The sequence below is a fragment of the Neoarius graeffei genome, chromosome 2 (assembly GCF_027579695.1).
Source record: "Neoarius graeffei isolate fNeoGra1 chromosome 2, fNeoGra1.pri, whole genome shotgun sequence".
NCBI lineage: Eukaryota > Metazoa > Chordata > Actinopteri > Siluriformes > Ariidae > Neoarius > Neoarius graeffei.
In genome coordinates, this window is record NC_083570.1 from 60159983 (window position 1) to 60183615 (window position 23633).

At 41.8% G+C, this 23633-nt stretch overlaps 1 protein-coding gene across 1 annotated transcript in view; it reads left to right on the forward strand.

Annotated features, from left to right (window-relative positions):
• The window catches only part of LOC132869688 (sodium- and chloride-dependent GABA transporter 2-like), a gene marked incomplete at its 5' end in the record, with an annotated part of 85382 nt that extends 75431 nt beyond the window's left edge, over nucleotides 1-9951 (forward strand). The window contains 5 exons of the mRNA XM_060902994.1: nucleotides 215-352; nucleotides 4664-4766; nucleotides 9179-9279; nucleotides 9513-9683; nucleotides 9787-9951. Of these exons, the coding sequence (XP_060758977.1) occupies nucleotides 215-352; nucleotides 4664-4766; nucleotides 9179-9279; nucleotides 9513-9683; nucleotides 9787-9951 (678 nt within the window). The remainder of the gene's footprint in view (nucleotides 1-214; nucleotides 353-4663; nucleotides 4767-9178; nucleotides 9280-9512; nucleotides 9684-9786) is intronic.
• Between the last annotated feature and the right edge of the window lie 13682 nt (nucleotides 9952-23633).

A 23633-nucleotide genomic window follows, 5' to 3' on the forward strand; every position in this document is an offset into this window, starting at 1 on the left:
GGAATGTAGCACTTTATATAGAGACCTTAACTTGCTATACAGCCTTTCTTCAAACAGTTATTGCACTTCTGGACCTTTTTGATGGTTATGAGTTTTACCTTTTTTTATCCAATTGTCATGCTATCTTCCATTACATGAAGCATTACTCGTAGAACATTTTCCTAAATCATTCGTCACTGATCTACTTAATTTTGCTCTTAATTTGATCTCTCAGTTTGTCGGTTTAGAGACTGTGGTGACAGCAATAATTGACATGTACCCATCAGTGTTCCGTCGTGAAAAACGTCGAGAACTTCTCATCTTTGCCATCGCCTTGTTTTCCTTTCTCATAGGATTGATCATGCTGACAGAGGTAGGACACTATACAGTGCATATTTAGTGGCTAGACAACTTAAACAATTGCACTGAACCATATATACCATGTAAATTGTCTTGCAAAGGTATTCATCCCCCTTCATGTTTGTCCTGTTTTGTCGCATTACAAACTGGAATTAAAATGGATTTTTGGGGGTTAGCATCATTTGATTTACACAACATGCCTACAGCTTTAAAGGTGAAAATTGTTGCTTTATTGTGACACAAACAATAATGAAGATGAAAAAACAGAAATCTGGAGTGTGCATAGGTATTCACCCCCCCCCAAAGTCCATACTTTGTCGAGCCACCTTTTGCTGTAATTACAGCTGCAAGTCTCTTGGGGTATGTCTCTATTAGCTTAGCATACCTAGCCACTGGAATTTTTGCCCACTCCTCAAGGCAAAACTGCTCCAACTCCTTCAAGTTAGATGGGTTGCATTGGTGTACAGCAATCTTCAAGTTAGCATCATTTGATTTATACAACATGCCTACAACTTTAAAGGTGAAAATTGTTGCTTTATTGTGACACAAACAATAATGAAGATGAAAAAAAAAACCATAAATCTGAAGTGTGCATAGATATTCACCACCCCCCCCCCCCAAAAAAAAAAAAGTCCATACTAGCATGCTCACAGTCAAAAAATCCAGGACTTTTTCCATAATGCCACCAACACCAGGGATATGTGGAAAGGCATATGGGCTATCACAAATTACAGGATAGCCCCTCCTGAGTGTGGTGATGATGCAGACTTCCAAAATGAACTCAATAACTTCTTTGGGAGGTTTGAGGCACTAAATAACACTCCTGAAGTGAAAGCTGTTCCCCATCAAGATGAAAAGGCACTCTGTCTTGATACAGTGGAGGACTCTGAGGAGAGTCAACACACAAAAGGCCCTGGGCCCCGATAATATTCCTGGTCGGGTGCTCAGGGAATGTGCAGACCAGCTGGCTCATGTTCTAACGGGCATCTTCAACACCTCACTGGATCAAGCCAAAGTCCCATCATGTTTCAAGACTGCCACCATCATCCCAGTGCCAAAAAAACCCCTCATATCACATCACTCAATGACTACTGGCCTGTCGCACTCACTCCCATTATGATGAAGTGCTTTGAGAGGCTGGTAAAGGAGTACATCACCTCCAGGCTCCCTCCCACATTCAACCCCTTCCAGTTTGCCTACCAGCCAAACCGCTCCACTGAAGACACCATCTCCTCCGCTCTTCACCTGAGCCTTGTGCAGATGCTGTTCCTGGACTTCAGTTCAGCATTTTATACTATCATTCCACAGCATCTGGTGAACAAACTGGGTCCCCTGGGCTTCAGCACCCCCCTGTGCAACTGGCTGCTGGACTTCCTCACTGAAAGACCACAGTCAGTGCGGGTCAGACAGAACACCTCCAGTGTCATCACCCTCAGCACAGAGTCCCTTCAGGGCTGTGTCCTGAGCCCTTTGCTGTCCACTCTGATGACACACGCCTGTGTCCCCAGGGATACCAGCAACCACACTGTGAAGTTTGCGGATGACACAACAGTGGTGGGCCTCATCAGGGACGATAACGACCTGGCCTATAGAGAGGAGCTGGAGCAGCTGGTGGGCTGGTGCAGGGAAAATAACCTGATCCTGAACATGGACAAAACTAGAGAGATCATTGTTGACTTCAGGAAAAACCAACCCAGCCACGCTCCACTTCTCATCAACAACGCGGCTGTGGAGGTGGTCAATAGCACCAAGTTCCTGGGGGTGCATATCACAGACAACTTCACCTGGTCTGTGAACACTGCATCACTGGTCAAGAAGGCACAGCAACATATGCACTTCCTGTGTAGGATGAGGACAGCCCACCTGCCCCCGCCCATCCTCACTACATTCTACGGAAGCACCATAGAGAGCATTCTATCCAGCTGCATCTCTGTGTGGTGTGGAGGCTGCAGTGCCTCTGACTGGAAGAATGTGAGGAGAGTGGTGAGGACAGCAGAGAAAATCATTGGAACTTCTCTTCCCTCCATTCAAGACATTGCACCAAGGCATTGCATGTCTCGAGCCAGAAACATCATCAGTGACCCCTCACACCCTCATTATGGACTGTTCTCACCTCTGGCCTCTGGAAAGAGGTTCCGCAGCATTAGGTGCAGGACCACCAGGTTCTGTAACAACTTTTTCCCCCAGGTCACCAGACTGCTGAACTCCAGACCAAAACTAAACTTTTATTTATAACTTGAACATTCCTAATTCCACAGGTCACTTTATACTATTGCACTTTATAATATTTTTGCTGCTGCATAATTTAATTTAATACACTTCATATTTAATTCTGTGCTGAGTCAAATTGCAATGAAATTTTGTTTGGTATACACTTGTTGCGGGCGGCACGGTGGTGTAGTGGTTAGCGCTGTCGCCTCACAGCAAGAAGGTCCTGGGTTTGAGCCCCGGGGCCGGCGAGGGCCTTTCTGTGCGGAGTTTGCATGTTCTCCCCGTGTCCGCGTGGGTTTCCTCTGGGTGCTCTGGTTTCCCCCACAGTCCAAAGACATGCAGGTTAGGTTAACTGGTGACTCTAAATTGACCGTAGGTGTGAATGTGAGTGTGAATGGTTGTCTGTGTCTATGTGTCAGCCCTGTGATGACCTGGCGACTTGTCCAGGGTGTACCCCGCCTTTCGCCCGTAGTCAGCTGGGATGGGCTCCAGCTTGCCTGCGACCCTGTAGAGGGATAAAGCGGCTAGAGATAATGTGATGTGTGATGTGATACACTTGTTGCATACTGAATGACAATAAAGGTAGTCTAAGTCTACTATGTAGAGCCACCTTTTGCTGCAATTACAGCTACAAGTCTCTTGGGATATACATCTATTAGTTTAGCATACCTAGCCACTGGAATTTTTGCCCATTCCTCAAGGTAAAACTGCTCCAACTCCTTCAAGTTAGATGGGTTGCGTTGGTGTACAGCAATCTTCAAGTGATGCCACAGATTCTCAATTGGATTGAGGTCTGGCCATTCCAAGACATTTAAATGTTTCCCTTTAAACCATTCCAGTGTAGCTTGAGCAGTGTGTTTAGGGTCATTGTCCTGCTGGAATGTGAACCTTCATCCCGGTCTCAAAGCTCTGGTCAACTCAAACAGGTTTTCCTCCAGAATTGCCCTGTATTTAGTGCCATCCAGCTTTCCTTCAGTCCTGACCAGCTTTCCTGTCCCTGCAGATGAAAAATATCCCCACAGCATGGTGCTGCCACCACCATGCTTCACTGTAGGAATGGTGTTCTCAGAGTGTTGGGTTTGTGCCACACATGGCATTTCCCATGATGGCCAAAAAGTTCAATTTTAGTCTAATTTGACCAGAGAATCTTCTTCCATGTGTTTGGGGAGTTTGCCACATGCTGTTGGGCAAACTCTAAACGTGTTTTCTTAAGAGATTACTTTTTTCTGGCCACTCTTCCATAAAACCCCGCTCTGTGCAATGTACCACATGGCTTAAAGTGGTCTTATGGACAGATACTCCCATCTCCACTGTGTATCTTTGCAGCTCCTTCAGTGTTATCTTTGGTGCTTTTGTTGCATCTCTGATTAATGCCCTCCTTGCCCGGTCTGTGAGTTTTGGTGGGTGGCCTTCTCTTGTCAGGTTTTTAGTGATGCCATATTCTTTCTATTTTGCTGTCATGGATTTAATGGTGCTCCGTGGGATATTCAAAGTTTGGGATATGTTTTATCACCCAACCCTGATCCATACTTCTCCACAACTTTGTCTCTGATCTGTTTGGAATGCTCCTTGGTTTTCATGTTGCTTGCTTAGCAGTGTTGTAGAGTCAGGTTCCTTCCAGAACAGGTTGATTTATACAGACATCATGTGACACTTTGATTGCACACAGGTGGATCTTAATCAACTAATTATGTGACCTTATGAAATGAATTGTTTGGACCAGGTCTTATTTAGGGGGTTCATACAAAAGGGGATGAATACCTATGCACACTCCAGATTTCAGTTTTTTCATCTTAATTATTATTTGTGTCACAATAAAACAACAGTTTTCACTTTTAAAGTGGTGGGCATGTTATGCAAATGAAATGGTGCTAATCCCCCCAAAATCCATTTTAATTCCAGCTTGTAATGCAACAAAACAGGACAAACACCAAGGGCGATAAATACTTTTGCAAGACACTGTATAACATGACATTATAATACTCTGGCATATAAAAAGGACACGCTAGTTCAGCCAGAGGTGGACTGGTAGCGAAGATGTCAAATCTTAAATAAAAAGGAGAGGGAAAAAAAGAGAAAATGTCAACCCCCCCCCCCCCCCTTTCATTTATAGGGTGGAATGTATGTCTTCCAGCTGTTTGACTACTATGCAGCCAGTGGGATGTGTCTCCTCTTTGTTGGCGCTTTTGAGAGTTTTTGCATTGCCTGGATTTATGGTGAGAATTTGTTCATAAATGTTTCTTTTTTCATTTTCTTTGCATTTTCTGAACATCTTTCATGTTAAAATACTAGGCCACCGTAAGAATTACTGATAACAGTCTAAAGAGGATTGCTGGTACATTCTTGGTGTATATTATTTAAGTGTATCCCACCGAAAGAGATATCAGTGCTATGGAATGGGATCTATCATACTACTTGTTCATTATAAATGTATTAATTGGATGACCGGAACAATATGAAAATATAAAGTGAGAATCGTCAGCATTGTTTCTCAATGTGTTCACTTTCCTCAGTTGTACGCAATGCTGATTGATAAATAGCAATACCATGTTGGATATATTAGGTTTTTCATATAGACTTAACCATTAAAAGTTTAGAAAATTCTTAAAATTTCTAAAGTTCTTGCCACTGTTGCCTCACAGCAAGAAGGTTCTGGGTTCAAGCCTAGTGGCCGATGAGGGCCTTTCTGTGTGGAGTTTGCATGTTCTCCCCATGTCTGTATGGGTTTCCTCCAGGTGCTCCAGTTTCCTCCACAGTCCAGAGACATGCAGGTTAGGTTAACATGGGGTAGCCATGGCCTGAGTTTGGGCTGAGGTGCCCTTGGGTAAGGCACCTAAACCCCAACTGCTCTGTGGTGCTGTAGCATAGCTGCCCACTGCTCTGAGTATGTGCGTGTGCTCACTGCTCACCTGTGTGTGCATGTGTCTGTTCACTGCTTCACATGGGTTAAATGCAGAGGTTAAATTTCACTGTGTGCTTCAGTCTGTGCTTGAGTGTACATGTGACAAATAAAGGCTGCTTGGATTTTTCTTAAAATTAATAATTATGTTCAGCAACATGAACACACATGATATACATAATAGTTTCCAGTTTTCAGACACACCTAGTACAGCTGTATCAAACTAATCTCATCTCATTATCTCTAGCTGCTTTATCCTGTTCTACAGGGTCGCAGGCAAGCTGGAGCCTATCCCAGCTGACTATGGGCGAGAGGCGGGGTACACCCTGGACAAGTCGCCAGGTCATCACAGGGCTAACACATAGACACAGACAACCATTCACACTCACATTCACACCTACGGCCAATTTAGAGTCACCAGTTAGCCTAACCTGCATGTCTTTGGACTGTGGGGGAAACCGGAGGAAACCCACGCAGACACGGGGAGAACATGCAAACTCCACACAGAAAGGCCCTCATCGGCCGCAGGGCTCAAACCCGGACCCTCTTGCTGTGAGGCAACAGCACTAACCACTACACCACCGTGCCGGCCTGTATCAAACTAATGCTCTACTGAAATTATATACACACTGAATTCAGCCCATGGAGGTAGCTTAAGACCTGATTCAGGTGTAATAACTGAGCAATAATGCTAAACTTTGCAGAGCTGTGACCCACCAGTACTGGAGTATGACACCCCATGAGCAAAAATTAAGGTGGACTTGGAAAGTATACAAGAGGGTTCCCTGATTCCCATTCAGGAAGACTGGAGTCTAGCTCTGTTTGATGATGATATTGGTGTACACTTGGATGTATTTTTAGGTGTAGCAGGGGTGTCCAATTTTATCCACAAAGGACAAGTTTGGCTGCAGTTTTTGTTCTAACTAAGCAGGATCCACGTTTAATTGTCAGTAGAAAACCTCACCCTCTTATACATTAGTCAATTTTTGACTACTTGAGTAATGATATTTGTATGTATGAATTTAAATTCAGTAAAACACATTAGCCTATTGCAGTAGAACACACAACATACTGTGAGCAAAATTATAGTCAGCCCAATGATTATATACATGAGTTGACAACATGGCACCATTCACTCCCATTGTGCATTTTGGGAGCCACCAGCTTGCAAAAATTGGGGCCAGAGTCTGTGCATTAGAGACTTGAAGCCAGTGCAAGTGCATCTAATGCCGCTTTTCCACTACCAATGCGGCTGAGTTGGGCTGAGCCCCGCCGTGCTGAGTTGGGCTGAGTCGAGCTGAGTGGGGCTGTTGAAGTTGCATTTCGACTACAACCACACTGAACCGTGCTGGCTGGAAGTGGGTGGACACATTGGGTGGAGTTAGCGAAAGTGGGTGGACGTCACGTGATGTCGTTAGGCGGCGCAAACAGTGACATCAGTGACCTTAGCGGTAGTCTCACGACCCGGATAGTAAACAATAAACATGGAGTCGTTAGTGTTGCTGGTCTTGGTGCTGTGGCTTGTTGTCACCGACAACGCCAACAGATACTGGCAAGAGGCGAGGCGCATAAGGCTTCAGAAATTCTCGTAATTCGTAATTATTCTTCTTCCGGGTTTACGGTGTTTACAGATCCCAGCGTGCTCGCAGGGCATGTGTGGGCATGTGAGGACACTCCTCCTCACCAATCAGTGCACAGGGGAGTGTCTCCTCACGCCCCTAGCCTCACTCAGCTCGGTTTGGCTCGCTTCAGCCCCACTCCAAAACCGTGCGAGTTTTGGGGGCTGAGCAGGGCTGAAGCGAGCTGAGTCGTGCTGTTCTGAGGTAGTCGAAACGCGAGCCGTGTCGGGCTGAAGTGAGCTGAAGCGAGCTGAAGCGAGCTGAAAAAGGGTAGTGGAAAAGGGCCATAAGTGTACCAGTTGTGAGGTACCAAATGAATATATCCTGGGAAACAGTAGTTAACATTTACAATCGACATAGAATTTTTCTATTAAAAAATGTTCCTTCTGCTCGTTGCTCTCCATGTTCTCATGTTCTCTATGAATTTCTTTTAGCTGACACATGCAGTCAGTAGGTTACCCATCTGAATAAAGAAGTGCTCTTCTTGTCTCTGCTCATCCAGGGATTTTCACCTTTTTACTGATTTTCAGATCAGTAGATTTAGTTGAAAAAGGTGCAACTGGGCGGCACGGTGGTGTAGTGGTTAGCGCTGTCGCCTCACAGCAAGAAGGTCCTGGGTTCGAGCCCCGGGGCCGGCGAGGGCCTTTCTGTGTGGAGTTTGCATGTTCTCCCCGTGTCCGCGTGGGTTTCCTCCGGGTGCTCCGGTTTCCCCCACAGTCCAAAGACATGCAGGTTAGGTTAACTGGTGACTCTAAATTGACCGTAGGTGTGAATGTGAGTGTGAATGGTTGTCTGTGTCTATGTGTCAGCCCTGTGATGACCTGGCGACTTGTCCAGGGTGTACCCCGCCTTTCGCTCGTAGTCAGCTGGGATAGGCTCCAGCTTGCCTGCGACCCTGTAGAAGGATAAAGCGGCTAGAGATAATGAGATGAGATGAGAAGGTGCAACTGGGGCAGCACGGTGGTGTAGTGGTTAGCACTGTTGCCTCACAGCAAGAAGGTCCTGGGTTCAAGCCCAGCAGGGGCCTTTCTGTGTGGAGTTTGCATGTTCTCCCCATGTCTACGTGGGTTGCCTCCGGGTGCTCCTGTTTCCTTTGCAGTCCAAAGACATGCAGATTAGGCTAATTGGTGGCTCTAAATTGACTGTGAGTGTGAATGGTTGTGTGTCTCTGTGTCAGCCCTGAGATGATCTGGTGGCTTGTCCAGGGTGTACCCTGCCTCTTGCCCGTAGTCAGCTGGGATAGGCTCCAGCTTGCCTGCGACCCTACACAGGATCAGCCATTACAGATAATGGATGGATGGAGGTGTAACCAGATAACCTTACCAAGATATTTTGAGTGTAAACTAAGCTCAGACAGTAAATTATAGATTGTTATAAAATTTAGTTCGTGTTAGATGCTTTGGTTTGTGCCATCACTTCGTTCACGCACGTTGATTTGCGAGTTATAATATCAGTACACACCCTTTTATTTATTACCAGATAACTCCTATAAAATGCATTTGTTGTAAAGACAAAGCTTGGGGGGGATACTAAGGTCAACTGAACTTGTAAAAATGTTAGAACACTAATTTGTGGAGATGTTACTTTAAAAACAAGTTTGTGCTGTTTGCCATTCATTAATATGGGAATGGGTGTGGTTAAAATATTCATTTCAGCCACTAGAGGGCCTCAGACATTTTGGCTTCACTTTTGATGTTTTTCAAGTTTACAGCATGTGCCCTAATATATAGTTACCTCATTCATAACTTATCCAAACACAAAATATTTAAATATTTCTATTTCTTTGTAATACACTTACAAAGCTTCACTGCCTTTACTCAAATAACTTGATTTTCTAATTCACAATTTCACCCAAAAAGTATTTACAATGACACATGGTCATAAACTTATCAAGCTTTTGGCCTTATGTTTTGCTAGCCATAATGTGCAAACTATTATTATTTTTAACACTTTTAATATTTCAACTTAAGTCTAGTTTTTATAACATGCCTCTCCTCAATTGTGCACAATACAGAGCCCAAATAAAAAAGTAACATTTTCCATGTTATTTATATTAGTCTCATCATTATAAAGGCACGTTATTAATATTGTCGTCTAAAAATTGTTTTAGGTGCTGATCATTTTTATGACAATATTGAGGACATGATTGGTTATCGACCTGGACCTTACATTAAGTATTGCTGGTTGTTCCTGACTCCAGTCACCTGTTTTGTAAGTTTCTTTAATTTGTACTTGATATGTCTGTGATTTCTATTAATTAATTAATTTATTTATTTATTTATATTTAGCTAATGATCATGTTAAAAACTAGATTTTATAATTCAAAATTTATCTAGGCTTATTACAATATACAATACATTGCAATCAGCTACTCTTTATTAACCATAATTTACCATAGATTTAAGCCATCTGGATTTATGTCATTAATATACTTGTTCCTGTAGGGTACCTTTGCTTTCTCTTTAATCAAGTATACTCCACTAAAGTACAACAAAAAGTATGTGTATCCATGGTGGGGTGAAGCATTGGGCTGGCTTATGGCATTGTCATCCATGGTCTGTATCCCTCTATGGATTGTGTATAAGATGGGCACTGCCAAGGGAACAGTGAGAGAGGTAAGAACACTATTGCAACATGTGAGACACCAATGCCACAATTTGTTTTTACCTCGACGACTACTACTACTACTACTACTACTTTCTTTCTTTCTGTCCTTAGAGATTCCATAAGCTGACCACACCATCCTCTGATCTGCCCATAACACAAAAGGAGCAGGAGAAGCTACAGGTTATCTTTGCTCCTGATGGGGAAGATCTTCCCCAGAGAATAGCATCTACCAAGGATGGATACTTTCCTGTCAGTGAGAAGGAATCGCAATGCTGAATTCCTTAATGGCATGAGACACTATGGAGGACTTTGTTTCTATGAAAGTGGTCTTTGGAAACTCTACATTAATACTTCACACTACTGATGACCACCAAATAGCACCAAACAGTAATAAACAAAGAATGAATGTGATTCAATATTTTACACATTCTTTTGGTTGATGTATCTTATTTTGGCATCTGGCTGATTGTTCCAAAAATTAGTAGTAAAATAAACCATTATCAGACACAAATCGTATCATAAAATCACAAGATTTTGTATTAAATATAATATATAATCAAACTTTTGATGCTTTTTACAGATTTCAATATTTTTGTCAAATTAACATAGATCTAGGAATATGTGGCTGCATTTTTTTATTATTATTGTATGTGACATGTCTGAAGATTCTCAGTCATCCAGGTCGTAGTAAACTGTGGGTGGTAAAAGAGAGCAACTGGACTTGCTTGAAGATTCTTGAAGACGTTTCACCTCTCATCCTTCTTCAGTTCTGTCTGACTAATAGGGAGTATCAGGTATTTATCCTCTCATGGATGAAAAGCAATCCTAAGGTGTCGTTGAGTCATCCTGTTAGTGTGGGTCACTGGGGGCTGGGTGTGAATGGCCTAGAGAGTTGTTGGGGTGATCAAAGGATCGTTGGTTCTCTCTGTCCTCCAGTGAGTCACTGAAAACAGCTGGGTTTTGGTGTGCATTCAGTTGTCTGGGAAGTGTGCCAAAGACTGCATTGTAGGTGGCTGATAAATGATGTCTTAGACCACCACCTCTGTTCAGTGATGGCCGTTCCAGGTTGACAAAAATGGCGTCTTTAACTCCTCGTTCATACCAATGATCCTCTCTGGCTAGAATGCGTACGTTGCAATCCTGAAATGAGTGTCCTTTGTTGTTAAGCTGAAGATAGACAGCAGAGTCCTGGCCTGAGGAACTAGCTCTCCTGTGTTAAGCCATGCGCCTGTGAAGCGGTTGTTTTGTTTCCTCAATATAGGAGTCCATGCATTCCTCACTGCACTGAATTGCATATACTATGTTGTCCTGTTTGTGTCTGGCTATTCTGTCCTTAGGGTGGACCAGTTTCTGCTTCAGGGTGTTACTGGGTCTGAAATGTACCGGAATGTTGTGTTTGTAGAAAATCCTCCTGAGTTTCTCAGAGAGACCAGAAATGTAGGGAATGACAATGTTCTTGCGTTTGTTCCTGTTATCCTCCTTGTCCATTATGTTCCTTTTTCTGCTCTTGAAGAAAGACCAGTTGGGATACCCGCAGTTCTGAAGTGCTTTCTTGATGTGATTCTGCTCCTTCTCTTTTCCCTCTACCATTGTAGGAATGTTCTGAGCCCTGTGTTGCAAGGTCCTAGTGACCCCCAATTTGTGTTCCAGTGGGTGGTGTGAGTCGAAGAGTAGGTACTGGTCTGTGTGTGGGGGTTTCCGGTAGACCTCGATGCTAAGGCATCTGTCTTGTCTAATGTGTACATCATCTCATCCATGAGAGGATAAATACCTGATACTCCCTATTAGTCAGACAGAACTGAAGAAGCCTTTCAGATGAGAGGTGAAACATCTTCAAGAATCTTCAAGCAAGTCCAGTTGCTCTCTTTTACCACCCACAGATTGTATGTGACACTACTATACAACTTGTTTGTGCCTTTATAATTGGAATTCATGATACAGTCAGGGTTCCCTAAGTAAAAAAGGACAGAAGAAAGCAAAGGTTTGATATTTCAAATGGAGATTATAAACACAATGAAATTCACTCACAGTATTGTGTTGGAACGGGTAGGAATTACTCAGATGGCCAGCTATAATTTTATTTTCAATTTGTATCTTCTAAAATCTTCCCAGTAGTACAGACTTGCACAATACAGTCCACTTTAGAACATAAAACCTGTTGTGGTACTTGTAATCAGTAATGCAATTGTAGTACATGAGCAAAGTTGTAAACTGAACAAACCAGACAAATTAATTATTAATTCATTAATTAATAATTACTGGTTAATAAAACTATTAATTCTAAGCCCAAAATCTTCAATAAAATCAGTTGAATACTTGGAAAATCAGAGTTCAACCTTGATTAAGCCCAATTTATTATTATTATTATTATTATTATTATTATGGCTACTGCCTCATAGAGGCAGGTTTTCATCTGTGTGTCTGTGTAGAAAGATATCTGCAGCACCAGGTAGTTTGAGATGTCGGGGAACTCAACAGATGGATAATTTTCCAACTCATAATGAATGAATGAATAACTTTATTTAAAAATGATAAGTTGATCAGCAGAGCTGGTGGGGTTGCGCATGTACATATACACAATTACAAATACAAAACACTAAACATATATGCAATCTAAAAAAAAACTTAAATCTGTTGATTTTCTGTTAATTATCTTCACATTAAGTTAATTAATAGTATGCATAACTATTGTCTTTGTATTTAGTTACGGCTACAATAGGATCAACATGTATTCTAGTAATGTCAAATTTAGATCATACGTTTTTCTTTCATAGGAAAAATCCTTCTTTGTTAGTGTGTAAGGATCTATCCCACTGGGTGGTTTCTATATCCACTTCTTTTGAGTGTACTTTTGTCTTTTAATAACTTGCTTGTTTTCTGTACACAAACATGGCAATAATTTCTTCTGTTAATGGACCAGACTCCACTTTTGGATCATTAATCCCTTTTGACTGAGAATGCTCTGCATGCATGGTTTTATGTTGTCTTCTGGCACATCCATACAGTTTTAAATACTTACTTACTTACTTATGGTCCCCATCATATTATGATGATGGGGGACCCTTAGCCCTTTCATGCCTCTTTTTGCGCCGCTCGGCAGCTTGAGAGGAGAGGCATTCCTCACTGAGCTGTCTGCCCGAACACAAGGCGCGTCTCCATGCAAGGCGGTCTTGTGCAGTTTGGAACCATGTGTCAGTTGCTAGGCCGAAGGAGCGGAGATCTTCTTTTGCACAGTCCTTCCAGCGTTTGCGCGGGCAACCTCGGTCACGCTTTCCAAGCGCCAGCTCACCGAAGAGCAGTTGTTTTGGAATCCTAGAATCGTCCATCCGTGATACATGGCCAAGCCAGCGGAGTCTATTGTTTCGGGTCTGAGTCTCAATGGTGGTAGAGTTGGCGAGTTTCAGGATCTTGTCATTGGTTATATGTTGCCACCACTTTACCTTCAGAATCTGCTGAAGCGATCTTTGGTGAAAAACCTCCAAATGCTGGATGTGGTGTGCAAGGGTTGGCCACGTCTCAGATCCGTAAAGGAGAGATGGTAGAACTATAGCTCTATACACCATGAGCTTGGTAGACAAAGTAAGACCTTCTCTGTTGAAGCATCTTGTCCTTAGCGCCCTAAATGCAGTTGCTCCTCGGCTGATGCAATGTTGGATCTCTGAGTCGAGACTTGAGTCTCCGGACAAGTTGCCCCCAAGGTATGTAAAGGTCTGAGCCTGTTTAAGCTCCGAATCGTCTATCATGATAGCAGGAGGATCGTCAAACTATACATGCATTACCTCTGTCTTTGGCTTACTGATTGTTAAGCCCCAGGTCTTATAAGACTCGTGTAATGCTGTGACACCCTCTTGTAGAGATTCAGGTGTATTTGTGGCCAAGGCAGCATCATCAGCGTAAAGGAAATTGTTGAGCCTTGTAGTCACCATCGACTTAGCTTTGAGCCTCTGAAGATTGAATAGCCTGCCATCAAGCTTATACTTGATGTCAATGCCAAATTCTGGGATGGTTTTGTGAGCATGGCGAAGGACGAATGAGAAGAGAAGAATAAACAGCGTCGGTGCCAGGATGCATCCTTGACGAAGTCCGTTAGTTACTTCAAATGGTTCTGTAAGTTCTCCACTTATGAGTACCTGTGCTTCCATGCCGTCATGAAAACTTTGTATAATGTTGATGATTTTCTGCGGTATCCCCACTTTCTTCAGCAGTGCCCACATGAGGGGATGATTGACCATATCGAAGGCTTTGACTAAGTCCACGAAAACAATGTGCAGTTGCTGGTGTTGTTCCCTGCACTTCTCCAAGAGCTGCCAGAGGGCAAACACCATGTTACTTGTAGAACGACCACCCCTGAAACTGCATTGTGCCTCGGGAATATATTTCTCTACGCGAGGCCATATTCGATTCAAGATAACACGCGTGAACAATTTTCCAGTGACTGATAGGAGTGTGATCCCCTGGTAGTTGTTTCAATTGAAACGGCATTTCTTTTTGAAGATAGTAATGATGTTTCCATTTTTCCTATCTTGGGGCACTCTTTCCTCCTGCCAAATAGAGAGGAGAAGGCTTCGAAGCTCCGAGATGAGGGGAGGGCCACCAGCTTTAAGAACCTCGGCAGGGATATAGTCGGGGCCGGGAGCTTTATTGTGTGCAAGGTGGTCGAGTGCTGACTTGACTTCCCTGATGGTTTGAGGTAGTTCAAGATTGCTCAATAACTCTTCCTGTGGTAGTTCATCAAGGGCACTGATAGATGCTGATCCTGGTTGATTCAGAAGCTCGCTGAAGTATTGCCTCCAACAACCCAAAATGGCCTCTTTTTCCAGTAGGTGGTTTCCTTGATCATCATTGATAGGACTGATGCCGCTTTGGTGATGCTGGTACACAAACTTAACCGACTGAAAAAATGATCTTGAGTTGTGTCGTTCAGCATACTGCTCGAGTTCCTTTGCGCGGTCCAGCCACCACCGGTTTTGAAGGCAGCGGAGCTCTCTTTGGCAGTTGTTTCTGGCCAGTCAATAACGTGCGTGGTTTTCTTGTGTGTTGTTAGCAAGAGTGGCTTGAAAAGCAGTGTGCTTTCGGTGAAGAAGGTTCATAATGATGGTGTTATTCTCATTGAACCAATCACGATGGGTGCATTTTTGAAGGCCGATAGTATTCTTAGCACTTATAAAAAGTGCATCACGAAGATGTTCCCAATGCTGATTGAGGGTCAGGTTTTCAAAACAGTTGTTTGAGAAGTTTTGGCGTATGGTCTCCCCAAGCAGTTCGGCAGTAGCTGGGTTCCCAATCTTACTGATGTTGAGCCTCTTAGGTAAGGTGCTCTTTCTCCTTTGAGATGATAAATGGAAACGGAGATTCATCCGAGAACAGACCATCTTATGGCCCGTCCAGCAGTCAGCGCTACGGCGAACTCTTGAGTCTAAAACATCGCTTTTGTGGTGTTGTCTGACAATAATGTAGTCAATTAAATGCCATCGCTTGGATCTTGGATGTTGCTAGGTTCCCTTATGGATGTCTGCATGGGAGAATAAGGTATTGGTAATACAAAGGTTGAAACGGGTGCACAGTTCAAGAAGCAGGTTACCCTGTTCGTTCATATCACCAAGGCCATGCTGGCCGATCATATTTGGTGAGATATCCGAGTCTTTCCCTACACGGGCGTTGAAATCACCAAGCAGGAAGATCCTATGACAACTGGGAGTCGCGGTTAGAACTTCCGACAGTTGGTCATAAAATAAAGCCTTCTCTTCTGGAGGTCTTTTGAAGGTCAGAGCATATACACTAATGACTGTTGCGCTGAACTTATCTAGTTTGATTCTCATGCTCATCACTCTTGGACTGATTCCCTTCCAGCTAATAACAAGAGGTCGGATGATGCTCTTGATCACAATGGCAACTCCTTCAAGCCTGGCCTGCCCAGCTGGTCTTCCAGAGTGGAGGAAGGTATAGTCGCCTTCTACAAACTTGCCTTCTCCATGGATTCGGCATTCACTGAGGCAGGCAGTATCGATGTTAAAACACCGGAGCTCTGAGGATACCAAAGCTGACCTGCGCTCTGGGGCCTGGCGTTTGGATGTGGTCTCATTAGACATAGTCCGGATGTTCCAACTAGCTAATTTGACTTGGTTGGAGGGTTTGCATGCAAATCTAGGCTGATCAGGGCCATGGGGTCCACAAAGCTTGACCCACAGGCCGTCATGCTTGCTGTTGTGCTGTCCAGGTTTGCGACATGGATGTCGATGTTGAAGTTGCTTATTTGGGTCCATAGCGGGTATAAATCCACCACGCTGGGTTGCTGGCCCCATGTGGTGGGTGGAGTAGGCTGCCCTCTTCTGTACTCCGCATTCCTCAATGGGCAGATTTTGGAGTGGAATCATATGAAGCACAAATCACCAGGTCTGGACCAGAGAGGCAAATAGAGAAAAACCAGTGGGCTAACCCAAGCAGGGACTGGTCCTGATTTGTAATCAGGGTTTGCTCCCCGTCTGTTGATTTTCCTCGAGGTTTTCTCCTGAAGCCTTTCCCAAACAGGGGTATAACCGCAAGGCAGCGGAGGTTTGAAATCAGGGTTTTCCTTCCCCTAGGCGGACCGCCGGCCAAGGCTAACGAGCTTCACCTACCCAGGGAGTATACCATCCCTTACTCGGTCCCTGGTGTAACTTTTTGTCTAAGACAGGTGCACCACGTGAAGGTAGTTACCCAGGAGTTAGGTGACCAGAGCCATGAGGAATAGTCACCCTTATCACCCACAGTTTTAAATACAATACCTACAATTAAAAACAGCTTGTTTTTATTGCATTTATTTAATTCCTGGGCTCCGATCTGCAACAGGGAGTGATGTTGCATCCCATTAATACACTTTACAATAGATTATTAGATTCTAATAGAATACAGTGGTGCTTGAAAGTTTGTGAAACCTTTAGAATTTTCTCTATTTCTGCATAAATATGACCTAAAACATCATCAGATTTTCACACAAGTCCTAAAAGTAGATAAAGTGAACCCAGTTAAACAAATGAGACAAGAATATTATACTTGGCCATTTATTTATTGAGGAAAATGATCCAATATTACATATCTGTGAGTAGCAAAAGTATGTGAACCTCTAGGATTAGCAGTTAATTTGAAGATGATATTAGTCAGGTGTTTTCAATCAGTGGGATGACAATCAGGTGTGAGTGGGCACCCTGTTTTATTTATAGAAATATTGAAAATTCTAAAGGGTTCACAAACTTTCAAGCACCACTTTAGATAAGCCAGAATAATTGGGGATCTTTTTTAATGGGCCCCGACTCGTTACAAGTATGAATAGGTGGGCCTCGAAGCAGAAAAGGTTGAGAACTCCTGATGTAAAGTGCAGACACTTGGTATATTTTACTTCTGTGATTTTTAAATTGTTTATTTTTGAATTATGTTTCATTTTTGTGGCTACTGCCTCATGGAGTAAATATATATGCTATATTTACTGTATGGACATGGTATCAGAAAGCAATTTTATAAGCAGTAGTCACATGTACCCATAGGGTACCTATTATTATTATTATTATTATTATTATTATTATTATTATTAATACATTTACAATGGTTTATAAGCAACTTAATTCAGCAAACAATTGTTCATACTGTATGCCTGAATTCCTGCAGATTTATGCAGGCCATTCTGCTAGTTTCAGGCATCTGAAAATATATATTTTTTGATTGATTGATTGATTGATTGATTGATTGATTGATTTTTCAGAGGAAATTTTAAGTATATTGGGTTTTTGTGTGGACATGCAACAATCTGTTTCATTGGTTGTCTCTTTATTCAATATTCTGTGTTTTATACTTTTACAATTTCATTATTTTTTTTTTAAATGTGATGAAGCATATCCGTCAACCTGTAGATAATATCTACAGGAATGGTTACATTTACACCACATTTTCATTTTGTATATTCCATTTCCTGTAAAAGAGCCTGAAATTACCCCAATTAAATTAATTTAATTCCTTATCAGACTCCATGTTGTGACTATAATGTACTGTGGATTAAAGGCAGAGCTTGAGGAAACTGAAGCTTGGAAGTGTTTTGCAATTTTCTTCTTTGTTTCCTTGTGCTATTTTTAAGTGTGGCACCTCAAAGTATAATGCAAAATTAGCACCCTGGTATAATGATGACACTTGCACATTAAAACAGACCACTCGAAAATTGGAACATAAATGGCATCAAATAAAATTGGTAGTGTTCAAATTAGCGTGGAAGGAGAGCTTCCTGAAGTATAGAAAAGCTCTTAGTGCTGCTAGATCAACATATCTCTAATAGAAGATAACAAGAATAATCCTAGATTCCTATTTAATACTGTAGCAAAATTAACCAGGAATAAGTCCACTATAGACACATGCATACCTGTAGTATGCAGTAGCAACGATTTCATGAATTTTTTTTAATGACAAAATTGAGAATATCCGACAAAAAATTCAAACTACTAATTTAAGGTCAGACAATGTAAGTGACCCTGTAGTTAACAATGTAACTGTATCAGATCAGCAATTAGAATGTTTTACTCCCCTAAAAGAAACTGAATTACTTTCATTAATCTCTGCATCAAAAACCTCAACTTGTGTATTAGATCCCTTACCTACATGTCTATTCAAACAGATAATACCTGAAGTAATTGAACCGCTTCTAAAAATAATAAATTATTCTCTTACGATTGGCTATGTACCCAAATCCTTTAAACTAGCAGTTATCAAACCCCTGATTAAAAAACCTGATCTTGATCCCTGTCAGCTGTCCAATATCAAACCTTCCTTTTATCTCCAAGATCCTTGAAAAAGCTGTGGCACAGCAGTTATGCTCATATTTACATAGGAATAACATCCATGAAATGTATCAGTCAGGATTTGGATCTCATCATAGCACAGACACAGCTTTGGTTAAAGTAGTAAATGACCTACTGTTGGCGTCTGATCAGGGCTGTGTCTCGCTGCTTGTGTTGCTTGACCTTAGTGCAGCATTTGATACCATTGATCATTGATAGTTTTAATGATTATTTTATAAACTCTGTTTTAGAATTGGGCAGCAGTATATCAGCCCATAAACCATCTAAAAATCTAGTTAATACATTTTATTTGAATTTTACTTCTGTAGATGAAGTCAAGATAAATCAAATTTTATCAACAATATCTAATTCCAAAGCAAAAGATATATGGGGTCTTGACACATTTCTCCTAAAGAAATTTAAGGATGTCCTAACTGCTCCCATAACTCACATTGTAAATAGATCTTTGGAGGAAAATTATTTTCCTAATGTGCTGAAAACAGCTATAGTAATACCGATTTTTAAAGCAGGTGACAAACAGGATGTCACCAATTATAGACCCATTAGTATTCTGCCAGCTATTTCAAAGGTGATTGAAAAAACAGTGGCAGAGCAGTTAATTAATCACTTGGATATAAAAAGGTTAATGCATCCCATGCAGTTTGGCTTTAGAGCTAACTACTCTACTGACACTGCATGTTGCTACTTTGTAGAACACATCAAAGCTAATCTTGATAAGGGAGGAGTGGTGGGTGCCGTGTTCTTAGACCTTCGAAAGGTTTTTGATACTGTCAACCATTCAGTACTCCTTTCTAAGTTAGGGTGCTTTCAGCTGGCTCCAAGTGTACTAAACTGGATTGAGTCATATTTAATGAATTGGACACAATGTGTTAGAATTAAGGATAAAATATCTTCCTTAAGAGCTTGCACTATGGGGATTCCACAAGGTTCCATTTTGGGACCGCTTTTGTTTAGTATATACATCAATGATCTCCCTTCTGTATGTGAAGATGTGGAGATACTGATGTATGCTGATGATACTGTCCTATTCACATATGGTAAAGATCCTGGACAGGTTGCAAACAAATTGACTCAAACATTAACGAAGGTCTCAGTGTGGTTAAAAAAATCTTGTCTTACACTAAACACTGACAAAACTGTTACAATGTTCTTTCATAATAGATCTAAACAAAATATTATTCCAAATATGTTGATGGAACAAGGTTAAAGAACGTTGAAGAATTCAAATACTTGGGAGTGATTTTAGACTCTACTCTTTCTTTTAAAAAACATATTAAAAAGCTTGGTAATACTATAAGGTATAGCATAGCTAATTTTAGACACATCCGTACCTCTCTAAGTGTTGATGCTGCTATGATGTACGTCAATGCAATGATTATGTCTCACTTACATTACTGTATATCAAGCTGGTCTCAGGCCAACAAGACTGCCTTAAGATCCATTGCTTCACTGTACAAGCAGGCTCTGAAGGTCTTAGACAAAAGACCATTTCAGTACCATCACTGTGCCATACTTGGCAAGTATAACATGCTTAGCCTTGAAAACCTTATACAGTACTCTGATCTGCGTCTAATACATAAAATCATTAATAATACAGCACCCCCACCTCTGAGAAAATTTGTTCAACTCTGCTCTGAACAGATGAGCAGAACCACAAGATCCACCAGTAGGGGAGATTGTAGCCTCCCAAATCGGCGCTCTGCCTTTGCTCAATCAGCTTTCTCTTTTAGAGCTACCAGAGCTTGGAATAGTCTCCCCAATGACTTAAAAAGTATTGTTGATTTCAAGGCCTTCTCAAGGAGCGTGAAAAAATGGATTTTGAGCAACCAGTCTTGTCAACATTAATCATATTATGTAATGCTGCAATTATATATCTTATGTCTTAATTCTTAACTGATTGTGTGTGTGTGTGTGTGTGTGTGTGTGTGTGTGTGTGTGTGTGTGTGCGCACATGCATTTGTGCACCTATGGCTGCTCTTATTCTCACGTATTTTGTTTGTATTTGTTTTACCTGCCTAGGGACTGCAGATGGAAATTAGCTTTTTAGCTATAATCTGGTGCAAGCCATCTTCTTACTTTTGTAACCAGTGACTCTTGTGCATGGTCCCTGTTTCAACTAAACTAAATAAACTAAACTAAACTAAAAAAAAAAAAAAAATTCCATTCTTCTGGATAGACTAGAAAATGTTGTGGGAGTTAAGGGAACGGCCCTCTCCTGGCTCAGCTCTTATTTAACTGATTGCTATCAGTATGTTGATATAAATGGTAATATTTCTAGACGTACTGAGGTAAAGTTTGGTGTTCCACAAGGTTCTGTCTTGGGTCCATTGCTTTTTTTTTCTTTATATATGTTACCTCTGGGTGATATTATTCGTAAACATTGTATTAGTTTCCACTGTTATGCTGATGACACACAGTTGTATGTTTCTGCAAAACCTGATGAGAGACACCAGCTTAATAGAATTGAGGGATGTGTAAAGGACATTAGACACTGGATGCTTATTAACATCCTTCTGCTTAATTCTGACAAGACTGAAGTACTTGTACTAGGACCACATGCAGCTAGAAGTAAGTTTTCTGATTACACAGTAACTCTGGATGGCCTTTCTGTTTCTTCACGTGCAGCAGTAAAAGACCTCGAAGTGATTATTGACCCCAGTCTTTCATTCAAAACTCACTTTGATAACATTACCTGGATAGCTTTCTTTCATCTCAGAAATATTGCTAAGATAAGAAATTTAATGTTACTACATGATGCAGAAAAACTAGTTCATACTTTCGTTACCTCCAGGTTGGATTATTGTAATGCCTTACTGTCTGGATGTTCCAATAAGTGCATAAACATGCTCCAGTTAGTTCAAAATGCAGCAGCAAGAGTCCTTACTAGAACTAGAAAATATGACCACATCACCCCTGTCTTATCCACACTGCACTGGCTCCCAATCAAATTTTGTTTTGATTATAAGGTACTACTATTGACCTTTAAAGCACTGAATGGTCTCGCACCACAGTACCTGAGTGAACTTCTGCTCCTCTATGACCAGCCACACCTACTTAAATCAAAATATGCAGGCTATCTGCTGGTACCTCGTATAGTGAAGGCTACATCAGGGGGCAGAGCCTTTTCTTACAAAGCCCCACAGTTATGGAACAGTCTTCCAAGTAGTGTTAGGGTATCAGACACAGTCTCAGTGTTTAAGTCTAGGCTGAAAACATATCTGTTAAGTCAAGCCTTTTGTTAATGGTGTTTATGAGGTAAAGGTGTAGATCTGGAGGGTCCTCAGACATAGAGTGTTTTGGTAAACTGGGATGTATGGAAGCTGTCAGTCCCCACTTGCTTGCTCACTCGAGTTTGTTGACGGTGTAGTGGCTGGCTGCTTTATGTCCCGGGGCTCCCTCATGCCTGTGTTACCTTCTGGCTCTCCCCTTTTAGTTATGCTGTCAGAGTTAGTTGCCAGAGTCCCTGCTTGTACTCAGTGCAATATGTATACTGTTCCTTGGGCGTACCTAACAACCTGTGTTTTCTCTCTTCCCCCCCCCAAATCTGTCCCTCTGAGTTACATGTTGGTTCTGGGATCGAGATGCTGACCTCTTCTGGTCCTCGGACCTGCCTGATCCATCCTGGTGCCCTGTGTCTGGTTGGAGTCTCATCGCATCGCTCCTGTGGAGGGCGGCCCCGTGTGGACAGTTGGGGGTCACGCCTCTGGACTCTTGCAGTGGTGCTTTTGTGGCTGGGGACTGCAGTTGACTTGCTGATTTTAGGACTACGGTTGTCTTGAACGGTTTTGCGCTCAGGTTTCCGTTGGTGGGGGGTTTATAGCATCAACAAAGCTGACTTTGTTAGGACTGTTAATGTTAGTCATGTTGTCTGTTGTTGCCCGGATAGGGATGAGTTCCCTTTTGAGTCTGGTTCCTCTTGTGGTTTCTTCCTCATGTCGTCTGAGGGAGTTTTTCCTTGCCACTGTCGCCACAGGCATGCTCATTGGGGATAGATTAGGGATAAAATTAGCTCATATTTTAATTAGATTAGATTAGATTCAACTTTGTCATTACTCAGTATAAATACAGGGTAATGAAATGCAGTTAGCATCTAATCAGAAGTGCAAATAGCAGAAGTGCAGTAAATACAGATAAATACAGTATGTACAGATAAGCAATATGTACAGATGAATGCAGTTATGTACAGCTAGTGCAAATGAGATGGTTATAGTGAGTAGAGAATGTACAGATAAATAAACAGGATGTTCAAATTATGTAAAGCTGCTTTGCGACAATGTTTATTGTTAAAAGCTCTATACAAATAAACTTGACTGCAAAATGTATGAAGAAAGAAAGTGAGGGGGAAAATAAGGTAACACACACACACAGAGTATACTACGTTACAGTGATGGAAATCACTGAACAATGTATAAATCACTGAACAATGTATAAATAATTGGATCTAATGTGTTCTGTCAATGTAATCTTCAGATGTAAATATCTTATATGACCATCATACCCATATTATTTCACATCCTATTCCATATTTAGTCCTCTCTTTGCTGTTATAAAAACCTCCACTCTTCTGTGAAGGCCTTCCACTACATTTTGGACTGTGACTGTGGGGATGTGTGTTCATTCAGCCACAAGAGCATTAGTGAGGTCAGGCACTGATGTTGGATGAGGAGGTCTGGGGTGAAGTCAATGTTCCAGTTCATCCCAAAGATTTTCAGTGGGATTGAGGTCAGGGATCTGTTTAGGACACTCAAATTCTTCCTCTCCAACCTTAATACACCATGTCTTCATGGAGCTTGCTTTGTGCATGGGGGCATTGTCATGCTAGAACACGTTTGGGCCACTTGGTTCCAGTGAAGGGAAATTGTCATACGATAGCATAAAAAGAAATCCTGTACAATTTTGTGTTTCCAACTATGTGGAAAAGGTTTGGGGAAGAACCACGTCACGTGGAGTTGTGATAGTAAGGTGTCTACACATTTTTGGGCATGAGAATGTATGTCTTTGGCTCCAATAAATATCTGAAATATTATTGTACACATATAATAATGAGCCGAATGTTTGAACAGTTGGGTTGTGTTCTTTATCTATATAGAAGGGGAATTTATTTTACAGTTAATGTGGACCTTGTCTGCAAAAAGCTTG